Source organism: Choristoneura fumiferana, chromosome Z, assembly GCF_025370935.1.
Source record: "Choristoneura fumiferana chromosome Z, NRCan_CFum_1, whole genome shotgun sequence".
NCBI classification, from domain to species: Eukaryota; Metazoa; Arthropoda; class Insecta; order Lepidoptera; family Tortricidae; genus Choristoneura; species Choristoneura fumiferana.
In genome coordinates, this window is record NC_133472.1 from 15,704,311 (window position 1) to 15,719,151 (window position 14,841).

Below are 14,841 nucleotides of genomic sequence, written 5' to 3' on the forward strand. Positions count from 1 at the left end.
ACTAGTCGACATACTCACGAAAAAAGGATTTTAATGGCAAAATTTCCATTTGACGAGAACCGGTAAGCATTGCTTTAGATACTTTTAGCCATATTTTGTAGCAGCAAGCTAAATAAACAAAGGAAAACAGATATTTAATATCCTTATCATTGTCTACTAGGGACGTGTACTACAACTTCGATAACTGTAGGCTTATTTGTTTATCAGTGCAACTAATATTACTTTACATAAGAAGATGAAAGAAGCGGAATTTAATGACAACTTGTTGTATGCAATATTACCATAATTATTGGCATTTTCAAGCTTCCGATATTTCGACGCAGTCGCAAGTATCATGATCATGGGTAGACAAGACACACACAGCCTGTATAAATTATGTCAACTTTTTTTTGAGTTTAGTGATTACATAAGATTTTAACCGTAAATTTAATAAATATATTCCTCTGTTTTAACGATAAAATGTTTTCAGATGCAGGGCTCAAACCAGTGGGAAAAGTAGATTTGGTGTATGTTTTCATAGAATGGTTTTTGGTGTATGTATTAAAATACATACGTGAAGATCACTTTGAAAACAGAGCTTTGAAAAAATAAAGGAAATCAACAGAACACTTGTATTTTATTTTGGGTCCACATTTAAGTCCAACAACATACGACTTAAATGTGGACTCGATCTTAACCTAATATTGATTACAATAATTGTTGACCTCAGCCTATATTTCAACCCTCACCATTTTATCGATATCGATAAAAAACGCAAGCGTTTAGCATGCTACACTATTGAAGTCTGTTATGTTGGAAGTATTGTTCTTTGACGTTTGACGGATCTTCGGCGTACATGTTGGTAATGGTTTGCCATGCAAACTCAATACAAACTCGATTCCATTCGCTAGTATGAGAGTTCCGCCTCTTAAAACGTGGTGGTTATATTCTCTTTGCTTACCTATAGGTAATTTAATTTGCATACTTCGCAAGGCAGTATTAAATAAATTAAACAGAGACTTCTTATTGTGTAGATTTATTAAGGTAAATGTGAAAAGGAAATTACGGGTAAGAAATCAATTAATTAATCTTTGGAGTCATGTCCATATTATTGCGAGTAATGACGCACATTTGTACGATCTCTGAGAGTTACGGATGGAAATTCACAATTTAAAAATACTTTATTCGTACCGTACAATAGGCAAATATTAACTGACGTACCTTCGGTCCATATTGCTTTCTTGTGACAACCTCAGGGGCCATCCAATAAGGCGTTCCGACCATTGTAGTTCTTTTGTTTTGTTCGGGCGATATTTGGGCGCAAAAACCGAAGTCAGCTGCAATAGATTGATTATAAATTTACAAGTTGACGAGCTTAAAATTATAATCGTCGCGCGGACGTATCTAATGATTTCGCTCAGCATATTACGCAGAGATCAACCTGGATAAATACTTACTTAGCTTGACTTGTCCATCAAGTCCTAGTAAAATGTTATCAGATTTAATGTCTCGATGGATGACGTGGTTGGTGTGCAAGAAATGCAGCGCCTGTAGCACCTCGCGGCAGACGGCCGCGATCTGCCCCTCGTCCATGCAGGTCTCGGTCACCACGTCCGTCAACGAGCCGCCAGCCAAGTATTCCATCACGACCCATAATTCCTAAAGAAGACGACCGGTCAAATAGCGATTCATTGTCAAGTATAGGTAATGCCACGAGAGTTCAAGTGAATGATTACACACAGCTACACGAAGAACTGTTTGCATAAAAGGAGAACGAATGAAATGAATGAGTGAATGTCAAAATCCCGCTGTCGTTACATGACACGTTCCTGTGTGCGTGATCTCAACTCTGGTGGCACTACCTATACGGATCCGATTTAGTAAAGGGTACAGCGGTATGTCATATAATAAATGTGCCTGGCTGAAAATGACGAAGAAAAGAAATGTAATGCCACGTAATATTTCAATCACATTTAAAGATAAAAAGTAATAAAATACCTACTTGTTCGTTACTTTATATTTGATGAATGTATTAGCAAATAAAAATATTCTTTCGTATGTTTAAAGCCACAGGTCGTTTATACCTACTCAATCAGCCAGGTGGTTGCTCCGTGGAAATACTCATTCAGCCTATGAAAACATTGTAAAAAATATTTTGAAGATTTTTTAAAATTCCGTATTACCTCGTTTACTAAATAGCTGTCCAGATAATTAACAACATTGTTATGTTTGTTCTCCCGCATAACAAGGATCTCGTTAATGATTAGGTCCTTCTTAGGTTGCTGGCTGAGGTTCATCTGCTTGATAGCCACCTCCATGCCGGTCGACGTCTCAATAGCCGTGTAAACCGTGCCAGACGCTCTACAAATACAAATAATGTAATTGTAACTTAGAATTTGTCCACTAAGTGTTAATTTAGAAGGATGGCTATTATCGAAAAGAGATACTTACCCTTGGCCAATTTTTTCCATTTTAGTATATTTTCTGTTGGGATCACCAACGCTTACAATCGTCCTTAATTTCTCTAAAATTTCTTCATCAGTCATTTTCTTTTTCCTCTGTTGTTGTCCAGTTGCTCTTCTGTACAAATAACAATAGAAAATTACATTGGCTGTGAAAAACAGAGGCAAAGTTGTTGTCACATATTTAACGTTTAGTCTAATGATTGGTAGACTGGCTCATCCATACTCCATACTAATATTATAAATGCGAAAGTGTGTTTGTATGTTTGTGTGTTTGTCCGTCTTTCACGCCGTAATGGAGCGACGGATCGTCGTGATTTTTGACATAGAGATAGTTTATTGGGCCCTAGAGTGACATAGGCTACTTTATATCTCGGAAAAATGCACAGTTCCCGAGGGAACAGCGCGCGATAACCGAATACAACGCGGGCGGAGCCGCGGGCAAAAGCTAGTTTAAAAAGTAGCTTTTACCTACTGGCAACAAATCTTCACTCAATAAACGATCGTACTTCTGATGCACATTACAGTAGAACCCGACTGTATACCGCGTCTGATGCTATGCACGCGAAAGTCAGCCACCACTGAGATATAAAGCAAAGCGATCCGAAAGAGCAGTGATGTTATTACAATTAGTCATTATCATTCTATCGCCAAGTGAGAGCAACAACACGATACAGTGCTAACTAACGACATGGGTAATCGACTTCGTTTAGCTGGCTATACCCCAGGAGCAGACGTTTTCAACCAGTGTGCCGCGGCAATATTATTTTGCATTGACATCTGTGTATAGCCTGCATGTTTCTTACATTAAAACGGCGCACAATATTAGTTCACAGCGCGGTTTTGTGAACAGTTCACTAAGTATAGTTTGTTGACGTCCGTGACAGGGGTTGTGTCAAAGTAATATTGATGTGATAATTTGATGCGGCGCGCGTTTTGTTCTAAACAGCTAGTCTAGTGTCGTAAGGTAGGTACATAGATGTCGATGATTTTCAGGTGTGCCGCGATTGCCGCGAAGTGTATGAACGAAGTGTGCCGTTAAAACCAAAAGATTGAAAACGTCTACCCTAGAGTGTGTAAGAAAATTACCCGGTCTCAACGTTAGTTTGGGCGCCATTGGAGGGCGGCGGGTGAGGTGCGTGCGCTGGTGGAGTTTGCGGCGCAGGCGCCGCGGTTGGGTTCTTGTTGCGGTCCAAAGGTATCGGGGCTGCGCTCACTTCTACTCTGCTAGGAGGTACCTGCGGGACCAATAATTCGCGATTAATGGCAATTCACATGAGATGCCATAACAGAACCGTTTAAATAAGTAAGAAAATAAATTAAATGATGTCAGATCCTTATAAAATACAGTATAAGTTTGACAATGTTATTTATTACTCAAATAGTAGGAGTAAAAGCTTATAATTTCAAAGTTAGTAGTTTTTGAAAGTGGTACATTTACATGAGTTCAAATCTTACCTCTACCTGCTAATTTTCACAAACGCCTGGTAAAACCGGCATCTTTTTAGGTTTATCATTTAACGAATCCTATCTAAGGGGCTATACGCTCAATCATATTTGCAAAAACAAGCTTGTGTGTTAAGACGGCCAAACAGTATACCGCATAAATGGTCTTTGGACGCCATACAGTGTTTGCGTACTTTGCGTTTGCGCCAATTTTTGCACAAGTCATTAAATTTTTCCCAGAAACGTTATTTCCTAGTAGCAAAATTTCCATTCGCATTTTTCCCACAATGGTGTTTTACTGAAGCTTATTTTCACAATAGAGTTTTTTTTTTTTCAATTTGAATCTACACAGTGTCACATTGTCAACGCAGCTCCGCTAATGTTTCTGAGTCAATTAAAATCGGAGAAAAAAGCGATTTTAAAAATAAGCTTCAGTAAAAAACCGTAGTGGAAAAAAATGCGAACGGATAATTTGCTATAAGGAAATAAAGATTCTGGGAAATTGAGCTAACAAGCCCCTTTCTTCACAGAAATGCCTCAAAAATGTAGCTTACTGGATGCGCGGTGATGATGGGATGCGGCGCGTGCAGTGGAGACGCGGGAGAGGGCGCCGGCCGAGGCGGCGGAGCCTCTTCTTCTTCTATTGGCTTTGTATACTGTAAATAAAAGTTGCAAGTTATCATATTTGTGGAATGCCTTTTTGATTATAGATCTCCTTTATTTTTTAACCTCTTATTCAAAATTACACCCAAGCGAAACAGGGGCCCTAGTATTCTCTATTATCGAAAACTTCTGTGCTACCATTTGAGATATCGTCTTTCAAATAAAAACTACTTATATTCAAATTACTCTTCATGATAGTAAAATATGTTATATTTAATAATAGTTATTTATACTTACAATACTCTTGGTGCGATCGGGTCGAGAGGGAGGCGGCGGTGGAGGCTCAGGATGCTCTGTGTCTGTCGGAGTTGAGGACGATGGGCTGCTGGAAGACACTCGTGAAACAGATGATCCTGTAAATTCAAATATATGATTGAAGTGCACAATCCAATCATAAAGCAATGAACAGCAGAAGACAAAGCAGTGCTCGTACCTGAATGCGTCGTGTGCATTTGCGCGGAAGTCATATATTTTGAAGGGGGTGGTTGGGTGGCGGACGCATCGTACCACTTAAGCACATCGAGAACAGCCTGTGGATTGCTCTTCTGCTCCTGCTTGCTAATATTCGAGGCCATAAGTAATCGTGCCCATGCTTCCGGCATTCCCTGTGCCAACATAGGAAACAAAATTTGATGACTCCGACCGTAGTCCATTATTGTTATTGTTATTGCGAGACTTTTAACAATATTCATTGAAAATCTCGCCATATTGCGTATAACGATAGAATTGATTTTAAAAAAGTAAGGATTATACATTTTCATATATCATTTCATCAAATAGCAGACACTTCGTACGGATTATCCAATATGTTATTTCCCGTTTTTCCACACTGACCAATTAAACTGATCAGCTATTCCTTTTCTTAACGATCCAACTATTTGGTTGGTCAGTTATAAAACAAATAGTTTTTTATTTCATTCTATGGTTAGTTATGAATAAATGAAAAAAAAATGAAAATATATAAGAAGAAACAAGTTGAAAGATCATAGTATTCCGTATTTCTTTTTCTAAAAAGTACTTAGGTTTCTTATGGGTGTCAAATACATAGATATTAAGTACATGCAAAAGTAGTCCCCTAGTATCAGTAGTCCGATTATAGTATCTAGTCCGACGATCGGACAATAGTGAATGTACAACAAGAGCATAAAACGAGCCATTTTACCCAAGACGTTCATATAGCCACGCGAGCCGGTACGGCGAGTGTGGATAGACACGTGGAGCGGAAAATAGGTTTTATGCTCGAGTATTATACTCTGCTTTTCACTTCGATGCGAGAAAATGAAATAGCAACAGTGGAAACAATTGTTCACTCACTATGTACCTTTTATTGTTCACGCCAGGGATGTTATGGAGCTCCGCATCCGTAACCGAAACTATCGGATATCCGAAATAAAATACTATCCGTAACCGAATCCGATATAAAAATTTCGGATAGTTTCGGACAGGGGCGGAGTCTAAATGCGAGATGTTGTGACAGGTTTTTGTTTTTGCCCGCCCGAGTCGACAGAAAAGCCGCACGCGCCTTCTGCATCTATTTTGTCTATTATTTATATCTATTCCTAAGTCGTAATTTACGACTCCTAACTATTACAATTAAATAAAGGCAAGTCATTAATACTCCTATATTTGTATTTTACTTTTACACTTCCTTAAAAATCCAATATCCGTATCCGAAACCGAAACTATCGGATAATCCGCAATAATTTAACATCCGTAACCGTAACCGAGACCGGTATTATGTTTGACATAATATATCCGTATCCATATCCAGATCCGAAATTTTATATACATAACATCCCTAGTTCACGTATTACCATTATAAATATACATTTTTAGTTTTATATAAATAAATAAAAATATATATATGTAGGAACTTCATTGTATGTGGCTGTTTACACCTGATTGCCTTGGTCTTAGACGATGATTTTACTTTATGCACTAGAGCATAAAAAGTAATTTTGTCGCCTAGAACCAGCATAAACACGAACTTTACGAGCATGAGAAGTGAAAATGATATTTGTAGCGTAATGGATGGGATTTACTAGTGGTAACAACTTCGTGGTAACAAGTGGGAATATTGATATTATTATTCTCGTTATTTAATTTTACGGTTAACCTCTCAGTGGTATTGTATTCTTCAAGTGAATTAGACCAGTTGAATAAATAAAAACTATACATTATAAGCTTAATATGGAACAGCTAATTGGTCGGAGTGAAAAAGGTGTTAATTCGTGTGTTTGTAAGCCGGCTTATTGCATTAATTATGACAAGCAAGTAATATTATGGCTAGAAGTAGGGAAGGGTTTACACTTTATGGAAAATGAAACTATGTCCTTGAAGCGGTAGCGATGTCTTTAGCATGCCTTTGTCTGAACATAATGAGGGCTATCGTTTTTTGTCTTTCTAGATGGCGCCACTGGTGCGTGAGGTTTTTACCCGACTGCAAGGAGAGGTATTGTTTTTCGCGCGTATCTTGTATGTAAGTAAGTATGTAATATTCTTTATTACCGCATATATCTCAAACCGCTGTACGGATTTAGACAATTAAGGTATCATTAGAATCGTCCCTGCAACCCAAGTGTCCTTAGATGGGTGACGTTAAAAAAAATAAAACATGGCGGTTGTGAGATGCAAATAATTGGAGGTCAACATTTTTTTTCTAATACAACAAATAATTCATGTGCGGAATTACATTTGAAATTTACCACGAGCTTTGCGGTGAAGGAAAACATCGTGAGGAAATCTGCACAAATCTGCGAAGCAATTCAATGGTGTGTGCGAAGTTCCCAATCCAAACAGGGCCCGCGTGGGAACTATGGCCCAAGCCCTCTTGTTCTGAGAGGAGGCCTGTGCCCCAGCAGTGGGACGTTTATAGGCTGGGATGTGTGTGTGTGTGTGTGTGTGTGTGTGTACAACAAATATGGGTATCACAGTCAAGAGCTTATCATAAGGCTCTCAAAAAACTATGTGATGTTCGATCTTTTCAGTTCATTTTAGCAGGCGGGTTATTGATTTTTTTTAATTATTAAGTGTGGCTTTCAAAGTCTGTTACTTATTACGTTCGTGAAAATAAAGTTTAGATTAAAATCATATTTAATACACCTTAAAACCGTACCATAAAAATATCGAGCAACCAGAGTGTTGTGTAGTCTAGTTTTGTACGGAAAAAAGTTTCCGAAAGACAAAAGTTTTTCAAAACACAGACATTCATTGCCCCGTAACGCATAGGTAATTGCCATAATTAATTTCAGGTAATGCAAAATATTCACAAAATTATTCTAATTATAAATAAGCCCGCGTAGTTCACCTAAAAACTGTGAGATTTGACATTTCAGAGACCTCACGCTGCACTAGCGCCTCTAGCGGCGAATCCATACGCGATAGCCCTCATAAAACAGATCACTCAACCTGTTTTTAAAATTTAACATCAAAGAGAAAAAAAAACGTATTTTTTTTCTAAAGTACATTGGTTCTCATTGTCGTTAGCTAAAACTATAATCTATTCATCCTTCCGTGTCTTATCATGTAAACAAACGTGATGTCACAGGTGATAATAGACAATGAATAGTGATTGGAAAAGTCGATAAAATATACATAAAACGTGACCGATTATTTTGCTAATAACATAAATCAATCTGTAAGCAACGTAACGTACGACATCAAGCCAAGTAGCGGAACGAATGACATTTCTAGATTCAACTCTTATTTTATTTAATACTAGTGCTACCCGCAGCTTCGCACACGTAAATCATTGGATCTAGCAGCTGAATTGAAATTTCGGGATTTTTAAAAATTCCCGTGGGAATTCTCGAAAATTAAATCGTCGTTTTCATTGATGTTACATTAAAAACAATCATGTCTAATTTCATGACTGTAAGCCCAGCAGGTGTTGTTTCGAGATCTTATCCCTATCCCGTGGGAATATCGGGATAAAAAGTAGCCTATGTTTTATTCCAGATGTCCAGCTATCTACATACCAAATTTAATCCAAATCCGTCCAGCAGTTTCTGCGTGAAGAAGTAACAAACATACTCACTCACTCACAAACTTTCGCATTTATAGTATTAGTAGGATAGGATAGTAGGATTATTTCCTGTAGTGGAAAAGGCAAAGGTTGAACACCATTACAGCCAAGTTTTCATTATATTTTTTCTTCTTTTTTAAGATTCAACTCAATATGAAATGATGTTTAGCGTAACCATAGACACCTACGCACTGTCCGTATCCGTCCTCCTATAAAATAAATATTGAAATCAACCACAACAATTCCGAGTAATTATTATGATTGATTTCAATGCATTTTCCGAAATCTCTACATTAAGGGGCTGTTTCACCATCCATTGATTAGTGTTAACTGGCGGTTAGGTGTGATGCCGTCTCTATTTATTTTGTTCGAATAGACGGAGACGGCATCACATTTAACAGTCGGTTAACGCTAATCAATGGATGGTGAAACAGTATTAATTGCCACATTTATCCATATCGATAAGTTGTCGTTTCCCATCAATACTTTGCAATCTGTTCCATAGACAATCTAGACATTGCGATGTCAGACATTTTTGAGGTTATCTATTCATTCGTTCCTTCGATTATTGAAGCCAATCTTATTAGAAATGATCTTTTTCAGTGGTTACTTGGTTGATTTCAATACTTTGTGAGTTTCTTTAAGTATACAGGTACATTTTAAGTGATGGTTATTGTGTAATCCAAGAGAAAAGTCTGACTCTTGTTTACGTGATAAGACACAGAAGGATGAATCGACCGTAAGAACAGAAAGTATAGTAGTATAGTAATATAGAACAAGTTCAATTAGCAGCAGAAGTAGCTGAACACCTGAACAGTTTAAATGCTCAAGAAAAACACAATTCTGAAAAAATGTGAAAAGAAATGAAAAAAAAAAAACCGGCCAAGAGCGTGTCGGACACGTCCAAAGTAGGGTTCCGTAGCCATTACAAAAAAAATAAGTAATATTTTTCTAAGGATTTCGTATTTTGTACGGAATATTCCAAGTTTAGGTATATTATATACCTTAGGCTGCTATTGACTCTTAAACTACTAATAGTTCTCAAGAAAACTTAACCGTTATAGTTTTCCTTGTAAATTTGATATACATACATCCTGATTTTTTTTTCAAATTTTTCCACCCACCAGCTTAGATATTAGGGGAGGGGGGGACGCTCTATTTTAATGAAAATGTGCACTTTAAAGTTGAATATTTTGCAAACAAATCACTGAATCGAAAAATCGAAACAACCCTCTAATGGTTTTAAGACCTATCCAACGATAACCTATACTACAAGGTTGGATGAGAAAAAAAAAATCACCCCCACTTTACGTCTATGGGAGGAACTCTAAAAAAAAATTTATTTTTTTATTTTTTATTGTACCAGTTTGTCGGCATAGTTTACATATATAGTCGTGCAAAATTACAGCTTTCTAGCATTGATAGTTCCTGAGCCAAGCCGAGGACGGACAGACAGACAGACATGGCGAAACTATAAGGGTTCCATTTTTGCCATTTTGGCTACGGAACCCTAATAAGCGTGTAAGTATAGATGATTTCGCACGTTTGAAGGCTCAGATATTTTAGCTGCTGACTGTACTTTGAAAGTCATGCATGCATGATGTAATGAATAAATAAATACCTACGATTTTATTCAAGTGACCTTAAATTTAATCACTGAAAATACTTAAATTAATTTAAGCTACAAGTCTTTTGTACGTACAGTCAACATCATAAATAAGTGATCAATTTTGTACCTTGTCGCTTTCAGTCGTTACACAATTTCGCATGGCTTTTCAAACATGACCTTAAAGTGACAAGGTACAAAAGTGATCACTTATTTATGAAGTTGACTGTACTAAGCCGACGCTTATTATTAGATTAGTCAATCCTTACTAGGCAAGAAGTATATGGAAGGTCGAACGCCATCATTTTAATTTTACGATACTGCAAACGTGAACCATTTTAGAGATAATTTAGGTGTAGGTATATTATGAAGTGTTAATTCAATCAATAATTACACAATACATTACATACTCCAAAAGAAACACTAACCATTTATTCCAACTCCAACCATGGATTCGGTGGGAATCTATCACAAAAATCATATAGGTCTAAAACTACCATAATTTCATCAGATCACATAGCCATACAAACGAAAGTACCAAAATAAATTGATATGGCTGAGCATCTGATCACCCTATTAGTTTTTAGAAAGTACAAAATGAAAATAAGGAACCTATACACGTAATTATAAAATACAGCTGATAAACTGCGATGACAATTAAATAGCTGTCATAACATAGTTTGAAAATTTCAGTTTTTTTTACACTCTTCGAACGAGCGCTAAGGAGGTGAATCCAATACCGACAGCCTAACAAACTTTGAGAGCTCCAATCGCACATAAAAACTGAGTTATAGCAAGGACATTCCACATCAAAGACTCACGTTTAAGCTGGAGCTGTGTTAACTATTATGGCAGCATTTATTACATGAAAATTGATGATATGAAAGAAAAAGAAATGGAAGATTAGGTATCAAAATCGAAGTTCTTGAATTATTACAAATAACAGGAAATAATCAATTTAATGCACTAGAAGTAAATTAAGAGAAAGTATAATATTTATTTTGATTGCATGCCAAACTCTAATGTTACATAAAACAGACAATAAATTAAAAAAAGTAACGTAACTCTTATTAATAAATACCAAGGCACACTTCACATTACGCTAATAAGATTTACTATTACTTACTGTCATAGGCAGCTTGAAACAAAAGCGGTAATCATGGAACTCATTCCAGAACATCATTCAGTTTAAATTTCTTATTACAACTGCTAAAATAGTTTGGCAACTCTAGACAACCAACATTTTTTAATTAGGATTATTTTTATGGGAGCATTCAGCGTGAAGACAACAAACATGCTTTAACTTTTGTGGTCTATTAATTTATTTTCTCAGATTACTTAGATCCATTGGTTAGTATTACAAAATGATCTTAATAGCTATTGCTAGTAGGACATTGATTGATGATTTAATGAAATTGAAATCTAATTATGTTATTAGGTACGCCAGGATTTGTTTCCTTCTAAATAACGCTTTTTGGGTTTCTTAGTCCTACAAGAAACCTTTATTAATTTAACATTTCAAGATCTATTTTCAGTAAATACTGCTCTACACTAGGTTTATAATTTATAACGTTATCTACGAGGTATTTCAAAATTTAGGGTTTTTGTGAACTTTCGTTAGCAACTTTGACATTTGTATCATCTTTCTGATGGTCAATCCAATGAAGCCAATCGCAAGCAAGATTGTAACGTCAACTGGATGCTGTTTTGCAATAGTGTGTAAACCCTGATTAATTCTCCAATACAATGTCAACCCTCAGAAAAGAATTTTAACGGTCGACATTGTATTGCAAAATGACAGTGGGTCGACTAAGTATTGCAAAACAGCATCCAACTGTAATTGGACGTAAGCAGGGGGTCGCCGAATATTTTGCAAACAGAGGGGGGTCGCGACATGGAAAACTTTGAAAAACACTGGTCTAATGTCCCTAACAATAACAAAACAAAATATTTCGCCTGTCAAGAAACCCTTATTCATCCGTAATATTTCAGCAGATGGTTGAGTTAGTAGACTGAAAAATTTATTCATCGAAATTTTTCATACAAAATATTATAGTCACGCTTTTGACGTGGTAAAATAACACTGCGAACGTCGTGATTGACGTTCATGTATGAAAACACTTGTAAACAAAAAAAAAAAATGTAGAGAGTTCAATCAGAAAACTAACCCAACCACCTGCTGGAATGCTCTGGATTAATTTTAAAATACCTTGCAAGGACTGTTCAATTTACTAAGCGGAAAGTAAAAAAAACCGGCCAAGAGCGTGTCGTACACGCCCAGGATAAGATTCCGTAGCCATTACGCAAAAATGATATAATATTTTTTTAAGGATTTCGTATTGTGTACTGAATCTTCCAAGTTTAGGTATGTTTTATACCTTCGGCTGCTATTTACTCTTAAACTACTAATAATTCTCAAGCAATCTTTGCCGCTATAATTTTCCTTGTAAATTTGATATATTTACTACCATTCTGAATTTTTACAAATTTTTCCACCCAACAGTTTAGATTTTAGAGGGGGGGGGGGACGCTCGATTTCAATGAAAATTTGCAGTTGAATATTTTGCAAACAGATCACTGAATAGAAAAATCGTCTTAGCCGGTGGGTGGAAAGTTTTGAAAAAAAAAATCAGAATAGCAGTAATTATAATCAAACTTTCAAGGAAAACTATAACAGCTAAGTTTGCTTGAGAATTATTAGTAGTTTAAGAGTAAATAGCAGCCTAAGCTATAAAATATACCTAAACATGGAAGTTTCCGTATAAAATACGAAATCCTTAGAAAAATATTACTTAATTTTTTCGTAATGGCTACGGAACCCTATTTTGGGCGTGTCCGACACGCTCTTGGCCGGTTTTTGCAGAATCAATTTGCGATTTCAAATTTTGATTCGCTCCATCATGAAAGATATTTGGTAGTTAACGGAAATAACAACACTATTGTCTGTCAATACTATTGGTAAAATCATAACTATCAACTGTTTACAGAAATAGTGTGAAAGTCGTAGTATAACTAGGTCTAAGCATGTCCGCTTAGTAAATTGAACAATCCTTATTTAACGTATTTCTAAGATACCTACAGTAGCGGCAAAAAAAACTATACAATTCATGTTTTTTTTTAAGTATTTTAATACGTGAGTTGAGTAACTAAGACTGCCTAAACGACAATCATATAAAAGTACTTCAGATGGAGAGTAAAACGATGTAGTATTTGTATGAGTATGACACTATAAAGGAAACAAATTTTACACAATTTTATTTAAAACTAGAATTTACCCGCGCCTTCGCACGCGTAAACCATTCGATCTAGTATATAGTTAGTCTGGTAGTATCTTGAAATTCCGGGATTTTACAAAATTGCTCTGGGAATTCCCAAAATTTATATCGTGGTCTTCATTGAAGTTGTGTTAAGAACAACTGTAGAATATTGCAAGACTCTAAACCCAGCGGTTGAAATTTCAAGATTTTATCCCTATCCCGTGGGAATATATTGGGATAAAAAGTAGCCTATGTTATTCCAGAGGTCTAGTTACAGTCAAGGGCAAAGATATCGACACGGCAAAAGTTGCAAAAATAGGTATACACGGCCTTAATGTTAAGTGCATTCAAGTCATGTGTCATGTATACATATTTTTGCAACTTTGGCCGTGTCGATATCTTTGCCCTTGACTGTACCTACATACCTAATTTCATGAATCATGAAAGCGGCATCATAAGCGGTTATTTCGAGATTGTATCCCTGTCCCGTGGGAATATAGAGATAAAAAGTATCCTATGTTGTAATCCAGGTTTTAATAGTACATTACTGCAGAGACCAGTAAGTAAGCCGTTGTAAGTTGGACGACTAGAAGTTTGATGGCGGAACCGTCAGAGGTCATGACTGATACGAGTCAGAGTGCAGCACTAGCACAAAACCGTAAACAATTTTTTGAGTATCTTAAATGCCATTATATCGTATTAGGTATTTCAATTAAAACTTTGGAAATACATCGTTACTATCGATGTAAAATATTATCATGTTATTTTGTTACTAATAAATATATCATGATTTCTATTGGTACTAATACTCTTTGGTCATGATCTGTCATGGAGACAAAATATAAAGAGAACTGACGTTATCATGGGTTTGGGCTGGTGTCGCCCCCTGCGCAGAGCTTTGCCTAATATGCCCTATTATCCTAATGGATTACGCGGGCGAAGCCGTTGGCAAAAGCAAGTTTTATGAACTTTTCAACTACGACGTGACCATTCTACGGCAAATTTTATATCTAACAGCGTGAAGTATTACTTCTTTCGATTCAGTTTTAAATAGTAAAGCAGTAAAGCTCAGAAAGCTCTATGTATTATTTTATAATAAGCTAATACATAAGATATAAAATAACAAACAATAAGAAAAAATTAAACTAAAAATTCTTAAACCAGACAAATTCGAATTATAAATTCCGCGGAATTCTGACAGCTGCCCTAATTCGACGTTTTGGGAGTAAAAAAGACCGAACAGAAAAAATAAGAACTGGCTTGGAGAGTCAACGAGACAAGCTAGCCCTGTTTTAGCGTTAGCCTTGTTTGAGCTCAATCGCTCATACTTAACATACGTTACGTCAGTAGCGCGTGTCTTGTCACAGCGATGACAAGCAATTAGTTAAATTCAACCTCATCAAC

At 36.3% G+C, this 14,841-nt stretch overlaps 1 protein-coding gene across 2 annotated transcripts in view; it reads right to left on the reverse strand.

Annotated features, from left to right (window-relative positions):
- Pak (serine/threonine-protein kinase PAK 3-like protein) overlaps positions 1-14,841 on the reverse strand; it is a 39,185-nt gene that overhangs the window by 11,818 nt on the left and 12,526 nt on the right. The window contains exons 1-9 of one of the 2 annotated variants that reach the window (XM_074089220.1): positions 11,307-11,375; positions 4,984-5,155; positions 4,788-4,903; positions 4,442-4,543; positions 3,531-3,679; positions 2,431-2,559; positions 2,163-2,340; positions 1,437-1,638; positions 1,201-1,316 (exon numbers count right to left, since the gene is read on the reverse strand). In XM_074089220.1, the coding sequence (XP_073945321.1) occupies positions 1,201-1,316; positions 1,437-1,638; positions 2,163-2,340; positions 2,431-2,559; positions 3,531-3,679; positions 4,442-4,543; positions 4,788-4,903; positions 4,984-5,155; positions 11,307-11,363 (1,221 nt within the window). In that variant the 5' untranslated portion in view covers positions 11,364-11,375. Of the gene's footprint in view, positions 1-1,200; positions 1,317-1,436; positions 1,639-2,162; positions 2,341-2,430; positions 2,560-3,530; positions 3,680-4,441; positions 4,544-4,787; positions 4,904-4,983; positions 5,156-11,306; positions 11,376-14,841 lie in introns of those variants that run through there. The other variant, XM_074089212.1, reaches the window with a different exon arrangement.